Source organism: Colossoma macropomum, unplaced genomic scaffold (genome assembly GCF_904425465.1).
Source record: "Colossoma macropomum unplaced genomic scaffold, Colossoma_macropomum, whole genome shotgun sequence".
Lineage (NCBI taxonomy): Eukaryota > Metazoa > Chordata > Actinopteri > Characiformes > Serrasalmidae > Colossoma > Colossoma macropomum.
The window spans coordinates 34037636-34057978 of NW_023494784.1; the positions used below are offsets into that span (position 1 = coordinate 34037636).

At 38.9% G+C, this 20343-nt stretch overlaps 1 protein-coding gene across 3 annotated transcripts in view; it reads right to left on the bottom strand.

The window, feature by feature from the left end:
* The window catches only part of tns1b (tensin 1b), a 229136-nt gene that overhangs the window by 190231 nt on the left and 18562 nt on the right, over nt 1-20343 (bottom strand). The window contains exon 1 of one of the 3 annotated variants that reach the window (XM_036569569.1): nt 3529-3996. The exons of the other annotated variants lie outside the window; for them this stretch is intronic. Coding sequence (XP_036425462.1) covers nt 3529-3612 — 84 coding nt within the window. The 5' untranslated portion in view covers nt 3613-3996. Of the gene's footprint in view, nt 1-3528; nt 3997-20343 lie in introns of those variants that run through there. 3 annotated transcript variants of the gene reach the window in all.

Sequence of the window (20343 nt, forward strand, 5' to 3'; positions counted from 1 at the left end):
GACACCCTAAACAAATGTTTACATTCTCAGACATGTACTTGGATAAGAACCTGAGGAAACCACATCATCAAGCAATGGTGAAAGAGCGATAAATGGAGCCCAGAAATGTATGTTATATGAAGATTCTAAAAGACACAGATAATGCTTAACTACTTAAACTGTAAACTTGTTATTCAGCTATTGATCTTAAGACTTATTATTCAGTAACTACTGGGACTTATACAGTAACTACCATGGAACTAGTATATAAGTAGTTATGGGAGTGAAGAACTGGACTGTGGACCCACATACAGGTCCCTGAGAGTTTAAGAGGTGAAGAGCCAGACACATAAAGAGGACGAGACTGGGAAAAAAGACAAAAGTTGGCACGGCAGCAAGACAAAGACTATGAGTGTGAAGGAGAGACTGTGAAAGAAAACTGGGGAAAGTTTGAGAGAGAAAAAAGCAGAGCACAGAGTGAAATATGATGGACCTAAGGAAGCCAGTGGAGGAGAGGGCCGGACAAGAAACAGGACGGGACAGGAGAGGTTCCAGATTGCAGATCCAGCACTGCAGAGCTGTAGTGTGTAGAGGGCAGATGCCCAGTGAAGCATGCAGAAGACCACACCTCACTTGGGGGGAGATTGGAGAGGGGCTCACATCATAAATCACCTGGCTAGGGTTAAACAGCCTTTTATGTAGTCAGAGGGGTGAAAAATCTCCCTGTAGACCGCAACTCAGAGTTTCACTTTTCACTGCGCAAACTGGTGCAATGACTCACATATATGCTACAGTCATATCCCTTATGGTCTATATTGCTGTGACATACATAGTTGTGGCTATAAATTGATTATTTAGTTTATTTATCTATTTATTTACTTATTCATTTGGTTAGTTAGTTACTCTACACACTGAATGTTTGACATCATGTGTCATATTAATAACTGCTGTTTTTCTATCCAAAAATAATAGGACATTGAAAACTTTGTCCTAGACAAAAAAGTATTTCACCAGAAAGTATTTAATGTATTTGTTTGTTTGTTTGTTTGCTTAGTTATTTGCCTGCAGATGTGATCACCACTGCTCAAATACAAGCATAAAGTTAAGTTAAATAAAAGTTGACGCCTTCTGCTGGTTGGTTTCTTGTTCATGACACACATTGTCCATTCATGTGACATTATTGATTAGGATGTGCGCTTGCGGGTCCTTTCAGCACACAGGCTCCTTCACATTAATGACAGTATTAAGTCTTTACACAAATGTGAACCATAAAGTTACCAAGACTGAATCTGAGCAAAAATCAGAGATTCACAATGAGGCTTGTTATGTGGACAAACAAGAAATTTCTTTATTTTACAGCTTCCTACAAATCAGTTAAACCCTGCAGAGTTGTGAAGTAATATTATATTAGAATACTTTTATACATGTATCTTCACAGAATTGGTTTTATATTATTGAAAACAGTGATTTCCAATGTTTGAATGATAATTCCATTACTTTTGAATGGTAGTGTAATATATATATATATATATATATATTTAGAAGGATGGATAACAGCTGGCTGAATGGATGGATGAATTGGATGGATGGATGGACTTTTTGTATCCCCAAGAAGAATTTTCAGATAATTTGTTTGCTAAGCACCAATTCTGCCACAAGAGATTATTTGTGCATGTAAGCATATTTGACCAAGACAGTCGTTCTGATTCTGACTGTGACAAACACACACACACACACACACATACAAATACATGTACACAGCTGCTAACATCACGGCTATCCAAAGCCAGATGTTGCAATTAGAAATTTGCCAGAATTCCAGAGACTGAAGGAATCACTGAGCATGAGCGCACAAAACCGATGGAAAGTATTACCATTAAATCATATGATGAAAGACTTCAAAGGCCTGAGATGCATTAGCTGGTGAAAATCACAAGAGAACAAGAGGACTAAAAGTAGGAAACCTTTTCCTACTGACATATTGCAAGGAAGAAAGAGCTCAAGCATCATTAGGTTATACCAGTGGTTCCTTCTTCATGCTTTATAAATGAGTATTAACTTCTACTGATCTAGATGATAACTGACTTGAATTTTTGGCAGGGGTGTCCCATCACTCTACAAGTGGAAATGCAAGAGCCTGGAGCCAAACTCAGCATGAACCTTCCATACAGCCTTGGCATCAGGGTCTCTGGTCTGCAGACCAAAACCAAAACAAAGCAGTGTCCTCTAGCCTCATGTTTACTCTAGATTGATTTAGCGTGGGTTAATGGACATTGATCATCCCATTAAGCTCTTTGACCTCTTTGACAACTTGGGGATTCAGCAGTGGGTCAATATTTGCTTTGGCCGAGTGGCAAAAAGCCTATCTGTAAGTAACACCTCGTCTCAGAGGTCTTCATGATGTCAGAGTTACATTCAATGAGCTGCAGACTGGAGATTTTATCAACAAGCCACACAAGTGGCAATGATACAACCCGTCCTCTCACTGGTCAATACACCACTGATTTTATCTGCAAATAACCTTCACAGTTTTCCACTTACTTTTACTTCCATGGACGTTTAAGCGACCTGGGAGACTTTTATTGTCTTTTGCAAAGAGCCTCAGATAGCTCATTTATAATTCAGCATGTTTTGAGGAAATGTGTTCTCAGATGTTCCTCTACCTACTGGATAATATTCCACCTATTTCCACTCTATTATGTAATTCATTTTTTATACATTCTGCCCTTCCCACCCAGGTAGGAAGCCTCATTTCATTCTCTGTCATCGACAGGCAAATCAAACACTTGCCAGATACAGTCTTCAGTGCAGGGATTTCTCTCTATACCCTGTTAGCATATAAATCACATCTGTTTCATTTAGCATGCCTGTTTCCTACATCTTCTCCTTTCTATATGATTGCATCTGCAGCTGCAGACTCCAATTCCTCTCATCCTTTACTCATCCTGCCAGGCAGGTTCTCGCACTGCTGGAAGCAGCAGAGGTTTAGGAGTCTAAACCCTTAATCATAGCCCCCCAAACGGGGGCACTGAAAATGCTCAGCTTCTCTATCCAGTCAATCAGTGACAGGACACTGGGCTTTTAGAAGGGATTTGGGATCTTTCTCCACTCCATTCTCAAAAGAAGAATGCTAATTAAAAGAGCAGGGGTCAGGGGAGATCACCATGGCCCATGAGCGCAGAAAGAGAGAGAGAGAGTCAGGGAGAGAGAGGAGAGAAAGAAAGCATACAGCCCTATCAGAGTGACAGAAAGTAGCACAAGCTACTTTTGGATAACTTTTGCATCAAGCCAGAGTTGCACAATCATCTTGATTCATCTTGCTAAATTGACTTTTGTGCAGTATTATCAACATCATCAACCCTAATCCCTAAGTACACTCTGCCCATTCTAGTAAAGAAAATTGGTTTTATACTATAATTACATTATACAGCACCAAGTATTAACATAGGAAAGCAGTACTGAACCAGAAGTCCTTTAGTCTTCAGTAAAGCAGCCCCTCATTTGGGGTCTTCACATCAAAAGCTGACCATTCAGTGTCCTGTGGCTTACCCAGAACATGCAGGACAGGCAGACCCAGGTGCGTGCTCGGCCAGCCAGCGCTGCCGGCAAGCTGAGGGACACGGAAGGCATCATGAGATCACGCTGACTGCTCCGGATCAGGAGCAGGATTCCGGACTATTCCTTTGGAGCAGGCTCTGGATTCCAATTACTATTCCACTGGACCCAGCGCAGAATCCCAGACCAATCCACACACTACAGCTCTACTGCCCCACAAATCCATGACACGCTGTGGAGAGCACGGATCAACTGCTGCTGCCTCTCTCTCTCTCACTCTCTCCTTTCATTCCCTCTCTCGCTCACTCTCTTATTCTGAGAGTCCGCCTTGGTCCTTCCCTCCCTCTCGCTCTCCCTATCTCTCCCTCTCTTACTTCTTCAGTGAAACTCACAAAGCTTTTGGGGTCAAGCAACTCAGCTCCACAGGAGCAAAGGGGGAGGTGACTGCAAGGCCCTTTATTTATCTCCATCTCTCCCCTCCCCATATTCCCCTCTTGGCCCCTCCTCTACCCCTCTCTCTGTCTCTTTCCCTCTCTCTCTCCCTCCTTGTCTCTCTTCATTCTTATTTTCATTCACTCCTTCTACCCCCTGCCTCCCTCTTTGGGCTCCCCCATTCTGGGCTTTTCTCTAAGTGTGCTCACTCATGTTTGTGCTAATGTCACTTTAATTTTTCATTAACCTTCTCTCTCTCTCTCTCTCTCTCTCTCTCTCTCTCTCTCTCTCCTTCTCTTTCTCTCTTCTCAGCCGCATGGCTGCTCTCAGTCCCGGACGGCTCCCTCATCCCTTGAAACATCTGCAAATCTCTTCTACAGCCTTGGCTCCATTTTTCTGTCCCAGATATAAACCATGCTGCAACTGTGCTGTGCTTTTTTTTTCTTTTTAGGGCCGTAAGGAAGCCATCAAAGACAGATCCAGACGCCAATAGCAAACAGACAAGAGCAAAGGGCTGTAAAAGGAGAATGACTTCATTAGGACCTTCATCCATCAACCCTAAATTGGGCGGCTGGTGAGAGAGGCGGTGGGGTGATGTGTGCTCTCCGTGTGGGTCTCTCTCTCTCTCATTCTCTAATCCCATGGTATTTACTCCTCTGCAGCTTGATGAAGCTGCCCTGCATACCCTGCCCTTTAATTCATGTGGCCCATTTAGGAAACAGGGTGACCACTTCAGTGGCTAAACCTGCACCCCCAGTTGCTCCCACTGGACCAAGCACAAAATTCCCAATGTAAAAGTCCTGAACGTCTCTGAGCACAATCACTATGATTCAGCTTATTCACTGTGATTTGTATTTACCCTTTAAAATCCCAGACTTATTACATACTATTCATATTCAGTAACTACAGGGACTTTATTGCTAAGTAGCTGAGCTATTCTTAGGTTATTGAAGTGTGTAATAAAACTTTGGGCCTGCTGATGGGCCCTGACCATTCAAGGGTTAACCAAACATCATCCACACTGAAGAACAGTGAGTTAAGTATATTGGTGCAATCATTGACAACAAGTTATGTTTTGCCAAAAATGTAATTACCCTGTAAAAAAAGGATTTTCACTGTTAAAATGCTGTTATTTTTTTTAAACAAAAGCTTAAATGCATGTAAGTAAACCATACATATTTTGTATTTTAACAACGCTGTTAATTTACAGAAATGGAATCACCTTTATTTTACATACATTTGTGTACATTTTAATGATTGTTGATGTTAATTTTATTGTAAAAGTAGTTGAACTAGTAAACAAGTTGAATTATAGGAAATATCAGCATGTCTAAGAAGTTAAATGACTGTACATTTACATATTTTTATCATTGAAAAACATACTTTACTGTTAATTAACTGGTTTTGTGTGGTACCCTGGCCACTGGACTTTATTTTCAACTTTTTTTCAACTTTTTTTTCAGTGTTGGATTTATACAAAGGGCCAAGAGACATTGTTTTACTTGAGTTCTGCTCACAGCTACATCGTTTCATAACTCCTTTATACTGTCATTTGCATTCATTAGCTAGTTTGGTAACCTGAGTATCAGGAATAACAAGCTTTTTTATAGCACTGTTACTTACTACTTAAAATAAGCTAAATCAATACTTTTATTAGATGATCATCAATTTTCAGCATCTTCTGTAAGGCTCTTGCTTCCAAAAGATATGATGCAATAGACTTAAAAACTATTTTATCCCCGTGTGATCTTGTTTTTATTTAATTGGGACACAGGAAATATTTGACTGGCTCCAATATGTAGGCTCTATCGGTTTTATTTTAACTGAATTGAAAGAATTTGTGCAGCTTTTGGCCACCTAGACTGATGTTGCTGACATCCCACAGAGGAACCTACTCCATTAAAACTGTCTATAGCTATAATCACCCCTTTCTGAGCTATATTAACCCCTGGATTCTAGGCTAATAGTGTATTTTTAATATTATAACTTATTATTCAGTATTTACTAGGAATTAACTGGTAACTACTATGAAATGAATATGTAAGTGATACTGTTGTTATGACAGTGAACGGAGAGTTTAAGGGGTTTAGGGACTTGTTTTTGATAAGAGAAGGAAATGGTCTACATTGATAAACTGGAGCTTGCCACTGAGCCCAATATCTGTAGTTTTGCTGGAAAAATACAGTCTATAACTCAAAGTCCTGACAAGTAATGATGCTCTAAAAACAACACGGAATCTTGTCTCACTGGCAGGACTGGAAAAGATTTTTCACTGCAGCCGAGGGTTAAATCTGGAATGAAATAACTAAAAATCTTTTCCAAAAATAAAACATCCATTTGCTCATATGACACATGTCATCTGGTATCAAACATGGATCATACATTTATAAGTAGCCTTTCCAAGAATGAATGGTGACATGTAGTTGCTGGCTCAGTTTTTACTGTACATAGCTCTTCTCACTGCTCTAAGGTTTCAGACTCTTGTAGATAGATAGCATGATAGCATATAGCACAGACAGTATGACAGATAATATGTTCTGTGGGTTGCGGTGGGCTGGGCTGATACCTCTATCCAAGCACTGAGGTGAACAAGACACGGGTGAAGGACGGAGGGTCAGCAAGGGTTTTACCCCACAATGCCATGGCTGCCAGGGTGCCAGCAGTGGCAGGAACTTTTGCCCCACCGCTCTAATCAATCCTTTTATGAGTGCCACTTCGCTCAACAGACCTGCTAAATATAAACACACAAACAGAGCACTGCGGATGCACTTTCACTGCATGCTATTTTGAGTAGCATCATCAGATGAGAGGCAATACAATATAGCGATGGCGGGTCTCCTCCAGCACCACCGCCTTAGAGGAGACTGGGGTCAGAGCAGGAGGAAACAGGACAACATGGGGGGATGAGCTGATTCTCAATGATGCTGAAACTTTAACAGCATGTTACTAAGCTAATAGAAACATATAAATCCAATGAGATAATAGATAAGAAGGCTTAGGATTTTTTTAAAGGTAGTCTGAACTGTGTGAACTGTCTAGTTTGTAGTATTAGAAGTTTTAAAAATTTGAAAATGCTTGAACATGTTCAATTTAATACTCAAGCTTACTTACCAGAGGTGTAACAATCCAAAAAAAATCAAAATTCGATTCCATGCAATGTGGAACTCATGAATTTGTGCCTTTAAAATGTTCAGATGTTAATGTTAATATGTGTGCACACTGTGTGCACAACAATACACATACGTCCAGGTCCGATTTTTCAGCTCAGATGTCAAAATTCAATTCAATTCTTCAATATTTTGTGTAAAACATATCTAAGTTAAGTGACTATTTTTAGTCCTACAATGGGGAAACTTCACCTTTGCATTTAACCCACCCATGCAGTGAAACACCACATACACACTAATGAACACACACACTAGGGGGCAGTGAGCACACTTGCCCAGAGAAGTGGGCAGCTGTGAGTTAGGTGCCTTGCTCAAGGGCACTTCAGTCACGTACTGTCGGCTCAGGGGATCAAGCTAGCGACCTTCCGGTCACAGGGCTGGTTCCCTAACCTCCAGCCCACGACTGCCCCCAACACCTACAGTCCTCCACTCTACCAACAGAGCTATCGAAGGTGACCATTATATACTGCCTAAATTGATTGGCGCAGATAGATGTCTCCACTAGAATCTTTTCAATGCGTCTTGTTCCACCTTCTAATGAAATAAGCCCCAAAATCCCCTTGGAAAAAACTCTAGACTTTGCACTTGATTTTTAAAAAGCCCAGTCATTTGACATTGGTGCATGCATAACATAAGCCCTGTCTCCTCTCTGGCCACTTCACTCTTATAGGGTGTACCTAGATGCCTAGTTTTGGGTCATTGACAGTGGTTTCCATGAAATATGATAAAATATAAGCCCCTCAGAAGAAACTGACATACATTTCAATACACAGTTTCTCATTCTATTTTTCTATCTGTACTACAGTCATTAAATCAGACTGGGATCATTTCATCAACCTTTTCTGCAACCAAACACATTGATGAGAGGGACTGATTTCAAGGATGGAAACCAAACTGAAATATGTGGAAAACTAGTAATTGTTGAATTGAAAATTTTAGACACTGTCGCATGAAACCATTATTCTACAGACATCCTTCCAGTGTGGACACTTGGTTAGTAGTGACAGAATTCTGTAAACTGGTTTCTATAATGCTCTGACACTCCACTTTCTCATCTCATGAGGTGAGTCTGAAATAAGCTTAACAGCAGTACCTGAAATGTGGTTAATTTGAGGCTTTCACAGAAGTTCGGAAGTTCTGAAGGTGCAACAGATTTCAAAAAAACATTTCTAAATCTGCTACGACTCCAATGTTCAATAATAGGCACAAATGAATATGTAATTTGCTCAGGCTTCCACTATGCACTTTCACTTTTTATAGCATGCATGATTTTTTCTTTTTATTAACTTATGTGTTTTTTAAGCTCTGTTACATCAAACAGGCATTTATCATGACTACAAAACAATTTTCTCCTTGTGAGGTAGTAACAAATGAATGAATGAAGTGTCTCTGTGCCTGTGAGGGGAATGCGTGGGTTTTTGTTGTCAGCATCAGTGCAGAGAGTAAACTAGAAAGCTGGAGTGTTTACCTTTTCTCATGCAAGATGACTCACTGCACACACACCAAAGCCAGAAACATCATCTTGAAACAATCTGGGATGCTGAGGCCACCCCTAAAGCTTTGTGAAAGACGTTTTCTGTAAACTGGAGCAGGTAAAGTATGCTCAAACATCAAACAGGAAGAAAGTGCAGAGATTGTGCTCCCTTTGGTCCTTCACAGTGTCTGGGACAGTAGAGAGGATAATGTAAGACGGCACAGAACTGTAGTGTAGTGAGAGTTTATTTAGCGGCAACAGGCTTGACAGACAATTAGCTGTGTATCTACCAAAATTAAACAGTATATATGTTGACAGCCCATCCTGTGGGAGTCCATGACAGTTGCTATTTTTTTAATAATAATAATAATAATAATAATGATAATCTCTTTGCCATTCTACATAAAGCTCTCCACTCACAGACCCACAATGAGCACTGAGCAGGAACACCCAGAGGCAGGGGTCAGCATAGAGGTTATAGGCCATGTGTGTTCGTTAGAACACTACAATCAATAATCTATTGAACAGGATCATGAATTTGGCATCATTTTGACCTCCACAGAAAGTAAAAGGGAATTCCACCACTTTTTCATAATTTCTGCATAATTCAATCACTGACATAATTAAGCAAAGTAATTCAGAGTGGTTTGATGCGAAATAGTTCACTGTAGAGAAACTTACTAACTCAGATTTCTTTACAGTGGTGGTGATAAGGACCAGGAATCACAATGTCTACAACACAAATACAGGCATATTATTTACTATCCAAAAAGACCAGTGAGCCTCCACGTGTCTCCTGAGTTTTAATGTTGACAGTGGTAAAAATGTAGCAGAAAATAAGTTTTCTTAGGTTGCTTTTTTGTCTGACAACACTTTACATGTACCGCTCCACCACGAATGGAAAAATCAGAAAACAATGAGTGTGTTTACATGCACTTAATAATCCAATAACTGCTGATTTTGTCAGTAATCAGATCAAATTGTTTACCTGCTCTTGAGTAATCAGATAATGGGGAAACTCCAGGTTTACATGAGTCAGGCAGTAATCAGATTTTTGCTCTGCAACCAGCCAATAAACTCACAGAAGGAGACGTGACGTAAACATTACGTAAAGCTCAAACTTCATACCTCAGCGTTTTTTAAAAAAAAACGTTGCACCACTTTACTTGAAAATATGAACATACATCATCTAGAAGATGTAGAAAATTTAAATCTTTCATTTCGCCAAGCATGTATTTGGTTTCAGCGTCGCTCCAAAAGTGTTTTGCTGCATCTTACAGCAACACTGCTTGCTTATTTACGGTCCTTTTTTTTCACATGCTCAGACTGAAATCTGAAAGAAATCCAAATAAGAGTTTACATGCGCTGAGAAATCTGGTTATTGAGCTAAACTCCAGCCCTCTTTATCGGATTTCTTAATTGGATTTCTATATCGTAGTATGGTGTTTACATGACCATGACGGATTTCTGAGCGCACGTAAACGCACCCATTGTCTGATATCAGGCAGCATATTCACGTAATAACTTTCTGTGAGGGAGCTTTTAGAGGCATTAAACACTTCAGACGTCCAGTTCCTGTCACCACCACTGTGAGCAATTCTAACTCGGTAAGTTTCTCGAGAACATCACTTTTCACATCATACCACTCTGACTGAGTTTCCACCTTAATGGTTATTCAGAAATTTAAAAATGGTGGAATTCCTGTTCACCGCGACCCAGAAGGATAAGCGGTTTAGATGATGGATGGATGGATGGAATTCCTGTTTAATTCCATTTCCAATTCCAGGCAAAAATGAATTCCACCCTATGGCCTACCTCCTGTATGACAACCAAGCACTTAAACTGAAATGACTGGCCTAATGCACCAATATTCTAATACTGATATAAAATACTGATATTAATTTTTTTTTTTCCATTCCTGTTACAATGTTAGTGCTGTGCAATGTATCAACAGTTTAATGCTCTCTTGATATTACAACATGGTAAGCAGTTCAACATCTAGTATTCCATGCCTTCTTATACAACAGCGTTATATTGATGTGGTATTCTGCCTATGGGTGAAAGAAAATGCACATGCTGATTCGACACAGATGGGCAGAGGGATGCACATTAGCATAGCTAAACCATACAGGTGGTTTTATTCAGTAACATGTAACCTAATGCTCCTAAAACAATCAATATGAGGTACATGTTTTGCATTTAATGCAATCAAGACTGTCCATTGTGATACGCAGCATCAAAGTGAAAATTCTGGTATTGGACGTTAGACACATGGACAATAGTATATGACACCCAGAATCAAAGAGACATTACAGAGCATGTACCAGTCATCCTGCACATTCTCACATCACTGCTCTTGAGCCACTACATTACACCTAACTCTGCACCGTTAGCCCTGCTTAGCGTCTAGCTGTGGTGAACAGTGAAAGCTGGCTATGCTTCTAAACCGTTTTACACAGAGCTTTGGTGGAGAGCCTCGATACAGAACACATGGGGCATGTGAAAAGCAGATACACAGCAGATTAAACATGGGTGAAAATGTCCCTGATCTTTTACCCATCTGGGAACTATTACATTGAAAAAATTAGTTCTGTCTGACACAATAAGCATCATCTAAAACCCTGCATGAGCTAATTAAATAAATGTAGTACAGTCCAAGAGTCACATCCCAAGCAGAGCACTCCTGTGGTCACCCCCTAGTGGCCACTAACCACACTACAGTTCACTGATTTATGCTTCTTCAGTTTCGTTACTTACAGAACCATTAACACAAAGGAAAAAGGCAAAAAGAGGCATATATCTTCTTGAGTCTTCACTGACACGAATGTATTTACAGCTCCTGTGGGGAATGTGCATATACACCCCTAGAAAGTGCACATGGTCACTTTTATCTTTTAAAAGTAATATGTTTTCACTTATGTCTTTCCTTTCCTAACCAAAACCAGTTACACTGAGTAAGGACACAAGCAGAGAGACAGACGATTCAAGTTTTTATCTCATTAAAAAACAACAAAATAGCATAATCAGAGTTAGGCTTAAACATGTAATCTGTAGTGACAGAGTCAGAAATCAGGCTCTAGGCAAAGTGCCAGCGGATAAGCAAGAGGAAAAGAGGATAAGGATACAGCCCTTGCCGGAAAGCCAGAGGCATGGACACTGAAAAACAGGCCAATTTTTATATGGGGCTAATCAAATCCAGCATGGCTCTGCATCAGTAATCATTCAACCTTCAGCCGTACCTTCCATCTGAAAGAAATCAAATGCATTATGAGTCCTTGCCACCATTATGGAAATAAAGCAGAGGGATAATCTACTGCAGGACTTTAGGTCAAATGTCACTCTGTCGCAGAGCAGTTTTTGAAGGGGACTGTGTAACTGCCTCTGATGATGTTCAGGGAAGAAAGAATGGAAGAAACAAAGGAAGGGAGTTCTGGGTGAGGAGGAAAGAAAGCAGCAGGATTGTGAATAAATTAAAGGGTTTTGTGGTTTTATTTATTAAAACATCATAAAAATGTTTTTTTTGTAAATGTTCCTTTGTTACATGAAAATCATCTCTGTTCTGACTGGATGCATTGTATTGTGCTTCATTCAGAAATCAGCCTGGGATGAAACACTCCTTATAACTTCAACATGAGCAGGCGGGGTTTAGGTGCTGTAGGTTGAACAGGTCCACATATGTAAGTCTGTTAGTTTTTGTGACATAACAACAACATCAAATTCAAAACTGGCTGTTCTGCATCTTAAAGATCATATTGCCTAGGGGGTGAATGATACTGTGGCATCAGTGAAGAAGACGAGTCATCAGAAATCATTGTTGAACAATGCAATTGCTTTTTCTTGGTAACAAAAGCTTACAGCACTGAAGACTGAATGCTTGGTGGTTAGCCACAGAACTAGAGAAGCAAGGGGGTGAACAAAAACTGCTGGACTCCCGCTGGTCTTCCACTTACAGTAAATATGAACAAACACAAAACAACATGCCGGTACAACACAAACCATCAAAGACAGCCAGAGAACACTTTTGCAATGTCAACATTTACTCTAACAATGAATTCACACAGACGTGTCCTGTCAGAGACACATAAGCACAGTGTTTGTGAAGCACGAATGACTGTATGTCCATTCCACACCAACCCAACTCTTTAAGAAGGAATATATGCTCCTTTTCCCACTTTCCTTTTTCTAATTAAAACAGTTTTGATGCAATTTTAAAACTAGACAGCAGGTATGTTTTTTACCTTTGTTAGTGTCAATGCTTCATTATAACAGTGGGTTCCACACACTGTTAGAACAGTGCAGGAGCTACTCGACAACTACCAAGCTAATGATATCATCACATTTGAGTAAATTATTTTTTTAAACTTAGTTTTGAATGCTATAGAAAGTGAGAGCATGTAATTTGACTGGATTCGCTTCATTCATGAGCGCGAATAACAAAAAAATTGGCTCAGCAGTGCTGAGAATGATCCACTACCCAAACAGTACCTGCTCTGTGAGGGTCCATGGGGGTCCTGACCACTGAAGAATAGGGTAAAAGGGGGCTGACAAAGTAGAGAAACAGTTGGACTACAGTCTGTAATTGTAGAACTACAAAGTACACCTATATAGTAAGTGGAGCTAATAAAATGGACAATGAGCATAGAAACAAGGAGGTGGTCATAATGTTATGCCTGATTGGTGTATGTTATGTCAGGCAATCAACTACAAAAGCTTCAGAAATGCATCTGGCATGAAACAGACATCCAGTTACCAGAAACACAGGCAGCTGCAAGGGCTCATTGTTATGTAAATTAGCATATATTTCATATATATCATATATATCATATCAAATACATGATATATATGATACAGACACAATGCAATACTAGCGTCACTTTTAAAAAACTGAATGTCTCACAAACTGTACTGCACCAAGCTTAATTAAACAGGACTAATTCTGCTCTTTGTACCTGCTATACAGGCCATATCTATGATATGCTCAGAAAAGTGTATATCACAATAACAAAATCTAGCCTGATAACAATAAAATATTGTCATATTGACCACCTCTATTGCAGGAAAATTTAGTTTTCTGTAGCATGGGCCCTTTAGGAGTTAACCATTTTAACAATATGTATAGACAGTTTGGTTCTTTTATATGGAGTTAGTCATAGCTTTTATAGTAAGAAGGAAGCTCACTCCTTGGACTCAATCAGACAAACTTTACTTTCTCTTTCTTTCACCCAAACACTCTCCCAGCACACTCACTCCCTCTCCCCCTGTAACAGACACACTCCCCCTAACACATGGCCCAATCCCCAGTGAAAAACAAGGTGGACACACCCACCCTGACCTAAGCCTCACATGTATGAGCACGTATTTCTGAGTGGTCTCTGTGAACATGGGAAGCCTGGCTCAAACAAGAGACAGAGAGAGAGAAGGGGGGGGGGAGTGGGGGGGAGGAGGAGGAAGGGCCTGTAAAAAGCTCCTCAAACACATTTGCAAACAGCCTCCAGCCTTCCCCCCACCAGCAAACACAACTACTTTCATAACCAAAGCAATGATGTCACAGAAAACTCTAGATTCCTCTTGTCAAAGAGTCTATAATGGAGCTGAGAGTGAAAATACCCTTGTGGTTTGACATCACTGAGGCACATTACATACCACAGCAGTGAGCGCCAAGTCAAACCAATAAAACCAACAATCACAGCTAACATCAAACTTTTCTCACTCTACAACGAGGAAATCCAATCAGTTCTGTACACTTTTGTGTGCATTATATCACATTATTCCTCATTATAGCTCACATCAGCAGCGAGTATTCAGTTCACTGACAACCTACATGCGTATTTACACTAAGACCAGATGTGAGTCAATGTCTTTGAGAAGAGTAAAAGCCTCTGATTCACCCACAAAATATATCCACAGCAGAGGGATTAAGTCAGAAAGATAACTCTAAGCTTGCCTTGTTACCTGATTCATAATACCCAGTAATTACTCATGAGAACGTATTTCTTGCTGCCAACTGTCATTCAGGGCTGCTCTGGTGTGCTTGGAGATCCATGGATGCTTTGAACTGTAATATTAAGCATGGGAGTATGAACAGTATCTAGATCAGATATAGTTCACGAAATATAATCGTATGAAATGCAATTCCATCTTGCTACTATAAGTACACATGAGCACCCTTAAAGGAAAATTCCACTGATTTTTTAAATTTTCTGCAGAATTAAATTGATCAGATGTTAACAAAGTCATTTAGAGTGAGGTGATGTGAAATGTTCCCTTCTAGAGAAATTTACAGAGTCAAAATTGTTGACAGTGGTGGTGGTAGGAACCAGACATCTGAAGAGTTCAATGCCTTTAAAAGCTGAAAAGCTGAACAAGAAACTATTTGACAAGTTGGGCACATTTTGGCAAAACTACTTTGAAATAAACAAACTCTTCAAATTTTAGACCAGAAGCAGCAACGCTACCATCATGGTCTTATTTTAATGAAGTATAATATTTTAAGCTGGGGACATTTGATTAAATATCAAAATATGGCTCTATATTCTCATCAGGCTAACAGGCTACAATGCAAGGAGACTGTACTGTTCCCATTCAGATAAAGTGCTTTTAGTTAATCAACATTTTTTTTTTTAAAGCTTTACAAGACTGGAATTTAGCATCACTTCACATTACAGAATCTAACACTCTCAGGTTTACAGTTACAGTTCTAACACTAGATAACTGATATTATGGCTTACTGACATGCAGATTTGTCCACATTAGAATTTTCCCCTCTTTCTTTCTTCTAGCTATGCTAATTGCCCTAACCTTTGCCTGCATGCCATTAATCAACTTCTGCAATCGCCATATGTGATAAGTCGGCTCATGTATGATTGTTACTGTGTGTCCTGGTATGTGTGCATAATCCTGACTGTAATGTTTGTATGTGCTGTATATGTTACGTACGTTCGATTATGCATTTTGTTAGATGTGCATTTATAATGGATTATTATTATTTTTAAATTATTTTGTTTTCAGTTTTATGCATTTTAAGAAGAACAAGTGTTAATCACAACACCAAAATGAACACAAAGTTCATGTATGATGGGTTATTTTACACGATTATGGGAAGTCATTTATAGTTCTGTTGATACTGTTTATTAATGGGCACTGCCCCTAACAAATACATTTATAATAATAATAATACAAAGAAATAGTCGTGAAGTCTGGCGTCTGGGGCACTGTTTTAGGGTAGTTTTGCAAAGTTTTTGGCTTACAATCTATCTATGGACAAAGGGTACATGCAGGGTGTTGTAAGGCAAAATAGTCCCCAAAAAATCTTATTTTGTCATTTTTCTTTCAGATTTATCTTGTGTGTAGGTTCACTGTCACTTTGGATAGTAATTAAAATGGCTTTATTTGCGTGGTAGACATGAAAAACCCTGGTTCCTATCACTATCACTGTAAAGAAATCTGAGCTGGTCCGTTCTCTATAATGCAACTTTTTCTATTATTCACTTCAAACCTGAATTATGCAGAAATTTTGAAAAAAAATTGTTGAATTCCTTTTTAAAAATAAAGATGCCAAAAAGAGTCCTTTAGAGGAATGCTATAGAAGAATCTTTTGGTTCTCTAAAGAACCTTTCACTTACATTTTTACAGCATTTGGCAGACACTCTTATCCAAAGCCCCTTAAAATTTGATGACTTCACAGAGGTAGACAAACGCAGTGTTGGGAGTCTTGCTCACAGTCTCTTATTAGTATAGCGTAAAGTGCTAAACCCCAGTCTGCAGCATGCAGGACAGAGGTATTACCCACTGCTATGTAGTTACCTTGACTGGTTTTAATTGAGTGTTTATAAGAAACATTTATTTAAAGGTGCTTTAGGGAACCAAAAGTGGTTCTTCTAAGGTATCACTCCAAAGAACCCTTTTCTAAAATTTAAATTTATAATGTGGTGTAATAAACCAAAAGAAACGAACAGATCTCAGGAGAAATAATGACATTTTTGCAGGTAGAACTTATTTTAATGAAACTAAATAGGAAATCATACAGGCAGAAGGAAGCTGCATGTCACTATAAGAACAGAGAGGTAGCTTCATCCTCCTCTGCCAGTCGAGTGTGGTTCTGAATTTATGAGCCATGAGGACATTAGTTAAATGAGAAGAAAAGTGCTTAATCCTCCCCAACCATAAGCACAGCAGAGAACAGCACGGTCTGCTATTAAAGTGCCAATAGCTCAAGATTGATCCAAAGCTGAAAGAAAAGTGCTTGCTAAGTTTATATTCTGACTGCAATCCTGCTGCATCTATAGACAGCCAGGATGGAACAGCCAGCTAGCCGGCATTCTTTAATTACTGAAAGTGCAATCTCTCTTTCTCCCTCACTCACTCTCCCTCTGTCTTAATTCCTTGCTCTCCCTCTCTTTCTTGCTCATATTCTCCCTGTGCCCTCCTCTCTCTTTCTCTAATACAGTAAATTTGATTCCACAGACCATCATGAATCAATCACAGATTTGTTTGAACAACTGAAGGACTAATTGGAATGAAAAACAAAGTTCTGAAATTGATTGTGGCAGCACAATAAGACTCTGTCATTCATTCTGTTTGAGGGCTGCAGGACAAATTGGTATTCTGTAAGTAATTATGGTTATTAATAATAAATTTCATAATGAAACTGTTCTTTCTGGAGACTATTCTTTCTTTTTGTGCTGCTCGCATTTGCATACACATACAGACAGTCTGCAGCAAAGTGGAATGCCTTTTTGTTTTAACTATTCATATACTGGTGTACTTGGGTAAGTGAAACCTTTCTGCTCAATTAAGGTAGATAATTAGAACCTACACAACCACTGATGTACCCTGAAGGGTCCATTTGTGTTCTTTTCACCTGAGGAAACAAAAATAATTCAATCATATATCTCTTTTTCTTACTGTGTGATGAATGCATTCCTATGTGAAAGTGAAAAATGGGACTTGGGTGTTAAAATAATGTGCTTTAGCATATGTATGACTCCTGTCTCAGCAAAAAATCATGAATGTGCATGTACACATTAGCATACAGAGCTGGCAGGTGAGTTTGAGTGGCTGTGCTTGCATATCCACCCTCAAATTTATATGACTGGACCTTGGTCATAGCAACGAGTAATAATATCCTGGTCTATTGTATGAAGACTCATAAAATGTCTGATCTACTTATCTCTCTCTTTAACATTCATCTCCTCTATCTCAATCAGTATGCACATCAAACCTCTTAAGCTTACAGAGTGACACTCTCACAGCCCAAATGGTAGTGCAAGTAGACAAGCATACCACAATTTTACCATATAGGCACTAATGCTGTTATACAACCGCATCACAGCACATTTAACCACTTATTCAATTATTGATCTTAAAGCTTAAGTAAATGCTATGAATTATTCAGTAACTACTATGAAACAAATATGTAAGCTATGAGGTCATAAGAGAATTGAAGTATAGATCCACACTTGCAGTTTAAGAGGTTAACCCCTTACATGGCAAAAGGTTAATTACACACTTCTATAACCTAAAAATAGCAAGTTTGCACTAACGTTCCTGTAATTACTGAATAATAAGCCTTAGTATGTAATAAGCCTGGGATTTTAAGGTGTTAATATGGCCATATGTGTGATCTCTTCACAGGCATACCGTTACACCAAAGCCTATAACGGCTATGCGAATAGACATAACAATAGTGTATAGTTCAGATAACGAACCTCATGATTTTAAGAGTAAAAAATGATATGAATTGTCCAGTCACTAAAGAAACAGATTATTCAGGAATATTTAGTATCAACTTAGGTTGATCAGGGTATTCATAATGTACATTTTTCTGATTTGTGCCTCATTTGACGAGAGATCTTGTTCCGGACTAATTGAGGCTGAAACACCTCGCATTAGGCAAAGCAAGGCAATTTATTTATACAGCACCCTTCATACACTGCTGACATTCAAAGTGCTTTACAATTGAGTCATTTAAAAAGTAAAGAAGAAAAGAAATCAAAAACATAATTAAAACATGACTAAAACAATAGATTTTAAAGAGAAAATCACTAAATATCATTACATTACAAATCAAATTACAAATTAAAATGGGATAAATAAAAGTTTAATTAAAAATTAAATTAAAAATTAAAGTGTTTAAACTGAGCTAAAAGACTGCTCAAATAGGAACACTTTAAGCCTTGATTTAAAAGTGTCCAGTGCCAAGGCTCTTCTAATGCTTTCTGTCAACTGGTCTCATTTAAGAGCAGCATAGTAGCCAAACACAGCTTCTCCATGTTTAGTCTTGACCTTCGGCAGGACTAACTGACTAGTTCCTAATGATCTGAGAGTTCTGCTCGGCTCATATCGCTGCAACATATGAAATAAATATGCTGGTCCTGCACCACTGAGCAATATATAAACCAGTAATAGTATCTTAACGTCTACTCTGTAACAGACTGGTAGCCAATATAAGGATTTAAGAATGGGGGTGACGTGGTCCTTTCTTTTACTCCTTCTGAGAACTCCGGCAGCTGCATTTTGCATGATTGTCTTTTTTGGGAGTCCAGTTAGGACACCATTACAGTAATCAATCCTGCTAGAAAGGCATGGATGAGTTTCTCCAGGTCTGCTTTAGTCCAAAAATCTCTGATCTTGTTCTTAAGGTGATAAAAAGCTGATTTAGTAACTGCTTTGGCATGACTTCTACAACTAAGATCATTGTCCATTAGTACACTGAGGTTACATATTTTTAGGGCTCTTAAATCCAGATAGGCAGCTAGTCTGTTCCTCTCATTGCTATTTCCAAATAAAATAATCTTGGTTTTATCTTCATTCAACTGCAGAAAGTTTTGCTCCATCCAGTTAGTGATGTGCTCGAGGCACTTGCAAAATGAGTCATGGGGACCATAGTTCTCTGGGGAGAAGACCAAGTACATCTGAGTATCATCTGCATAGTTGTGGTAAGATATCCCATAGCCTTGTAGTATTTGGCCAAGAGGCAGCATGTACAAATTGAATAAGAGTGGCCCAAGAATTGAACCCTGGGGGACACTGCAGGTCACTGGCACTTTCTCAGAAACATTATTTTCAATTTACACAAAGTAGTCCCTTCACTGCAGGTATGAACTGAACCATTTTAGCACAGTTCCTGTGAGCCCAACTCAGTTCTAATATCTATCTATGAAAATTGCATAGTATCAAATGCAGCACTGAAAGCCAGTAAGTTGCTTGAAGACGATTTTCTCAATTTTCTCAATAAATTTTCAAAAAAATAATAATTTTCTCAATAATTTTTTCCAATTAACATGTGTTCTGTGTCCAGATTGTATCTATATAAACTTTGGCTGGATTTACTCGTCTCTAAATTGACCAGATTAGATCTGATATTAAAAAGAACATACACACATACGTTGATGTGCTTTTTACTTTTGTTGACTTTTTCCTAGAGCTTGGCGATATGACAAAAAGAAATGATCTCGATGCACAGTATGTCATGTTATGTATTTTTTCTGATAACTAATAAGTTGGAACATACAAAAGTAGTGCCACATTTAAAAAACAGTATCAAAACTATGAATCCAATTATTTGAATTTAAAAATTCCCACACAGTGCTGCACTAAAACCAATTCAACAAGACTTATCATGCTCTCTTTGCAATCAAACATGCAATTGGCAAGGGTTTTTACGTACTGACCATATCCACAATATGCTCAGAAAAGCTTTTAGTAACACATTGAGACATAATTTATCACAGTAAC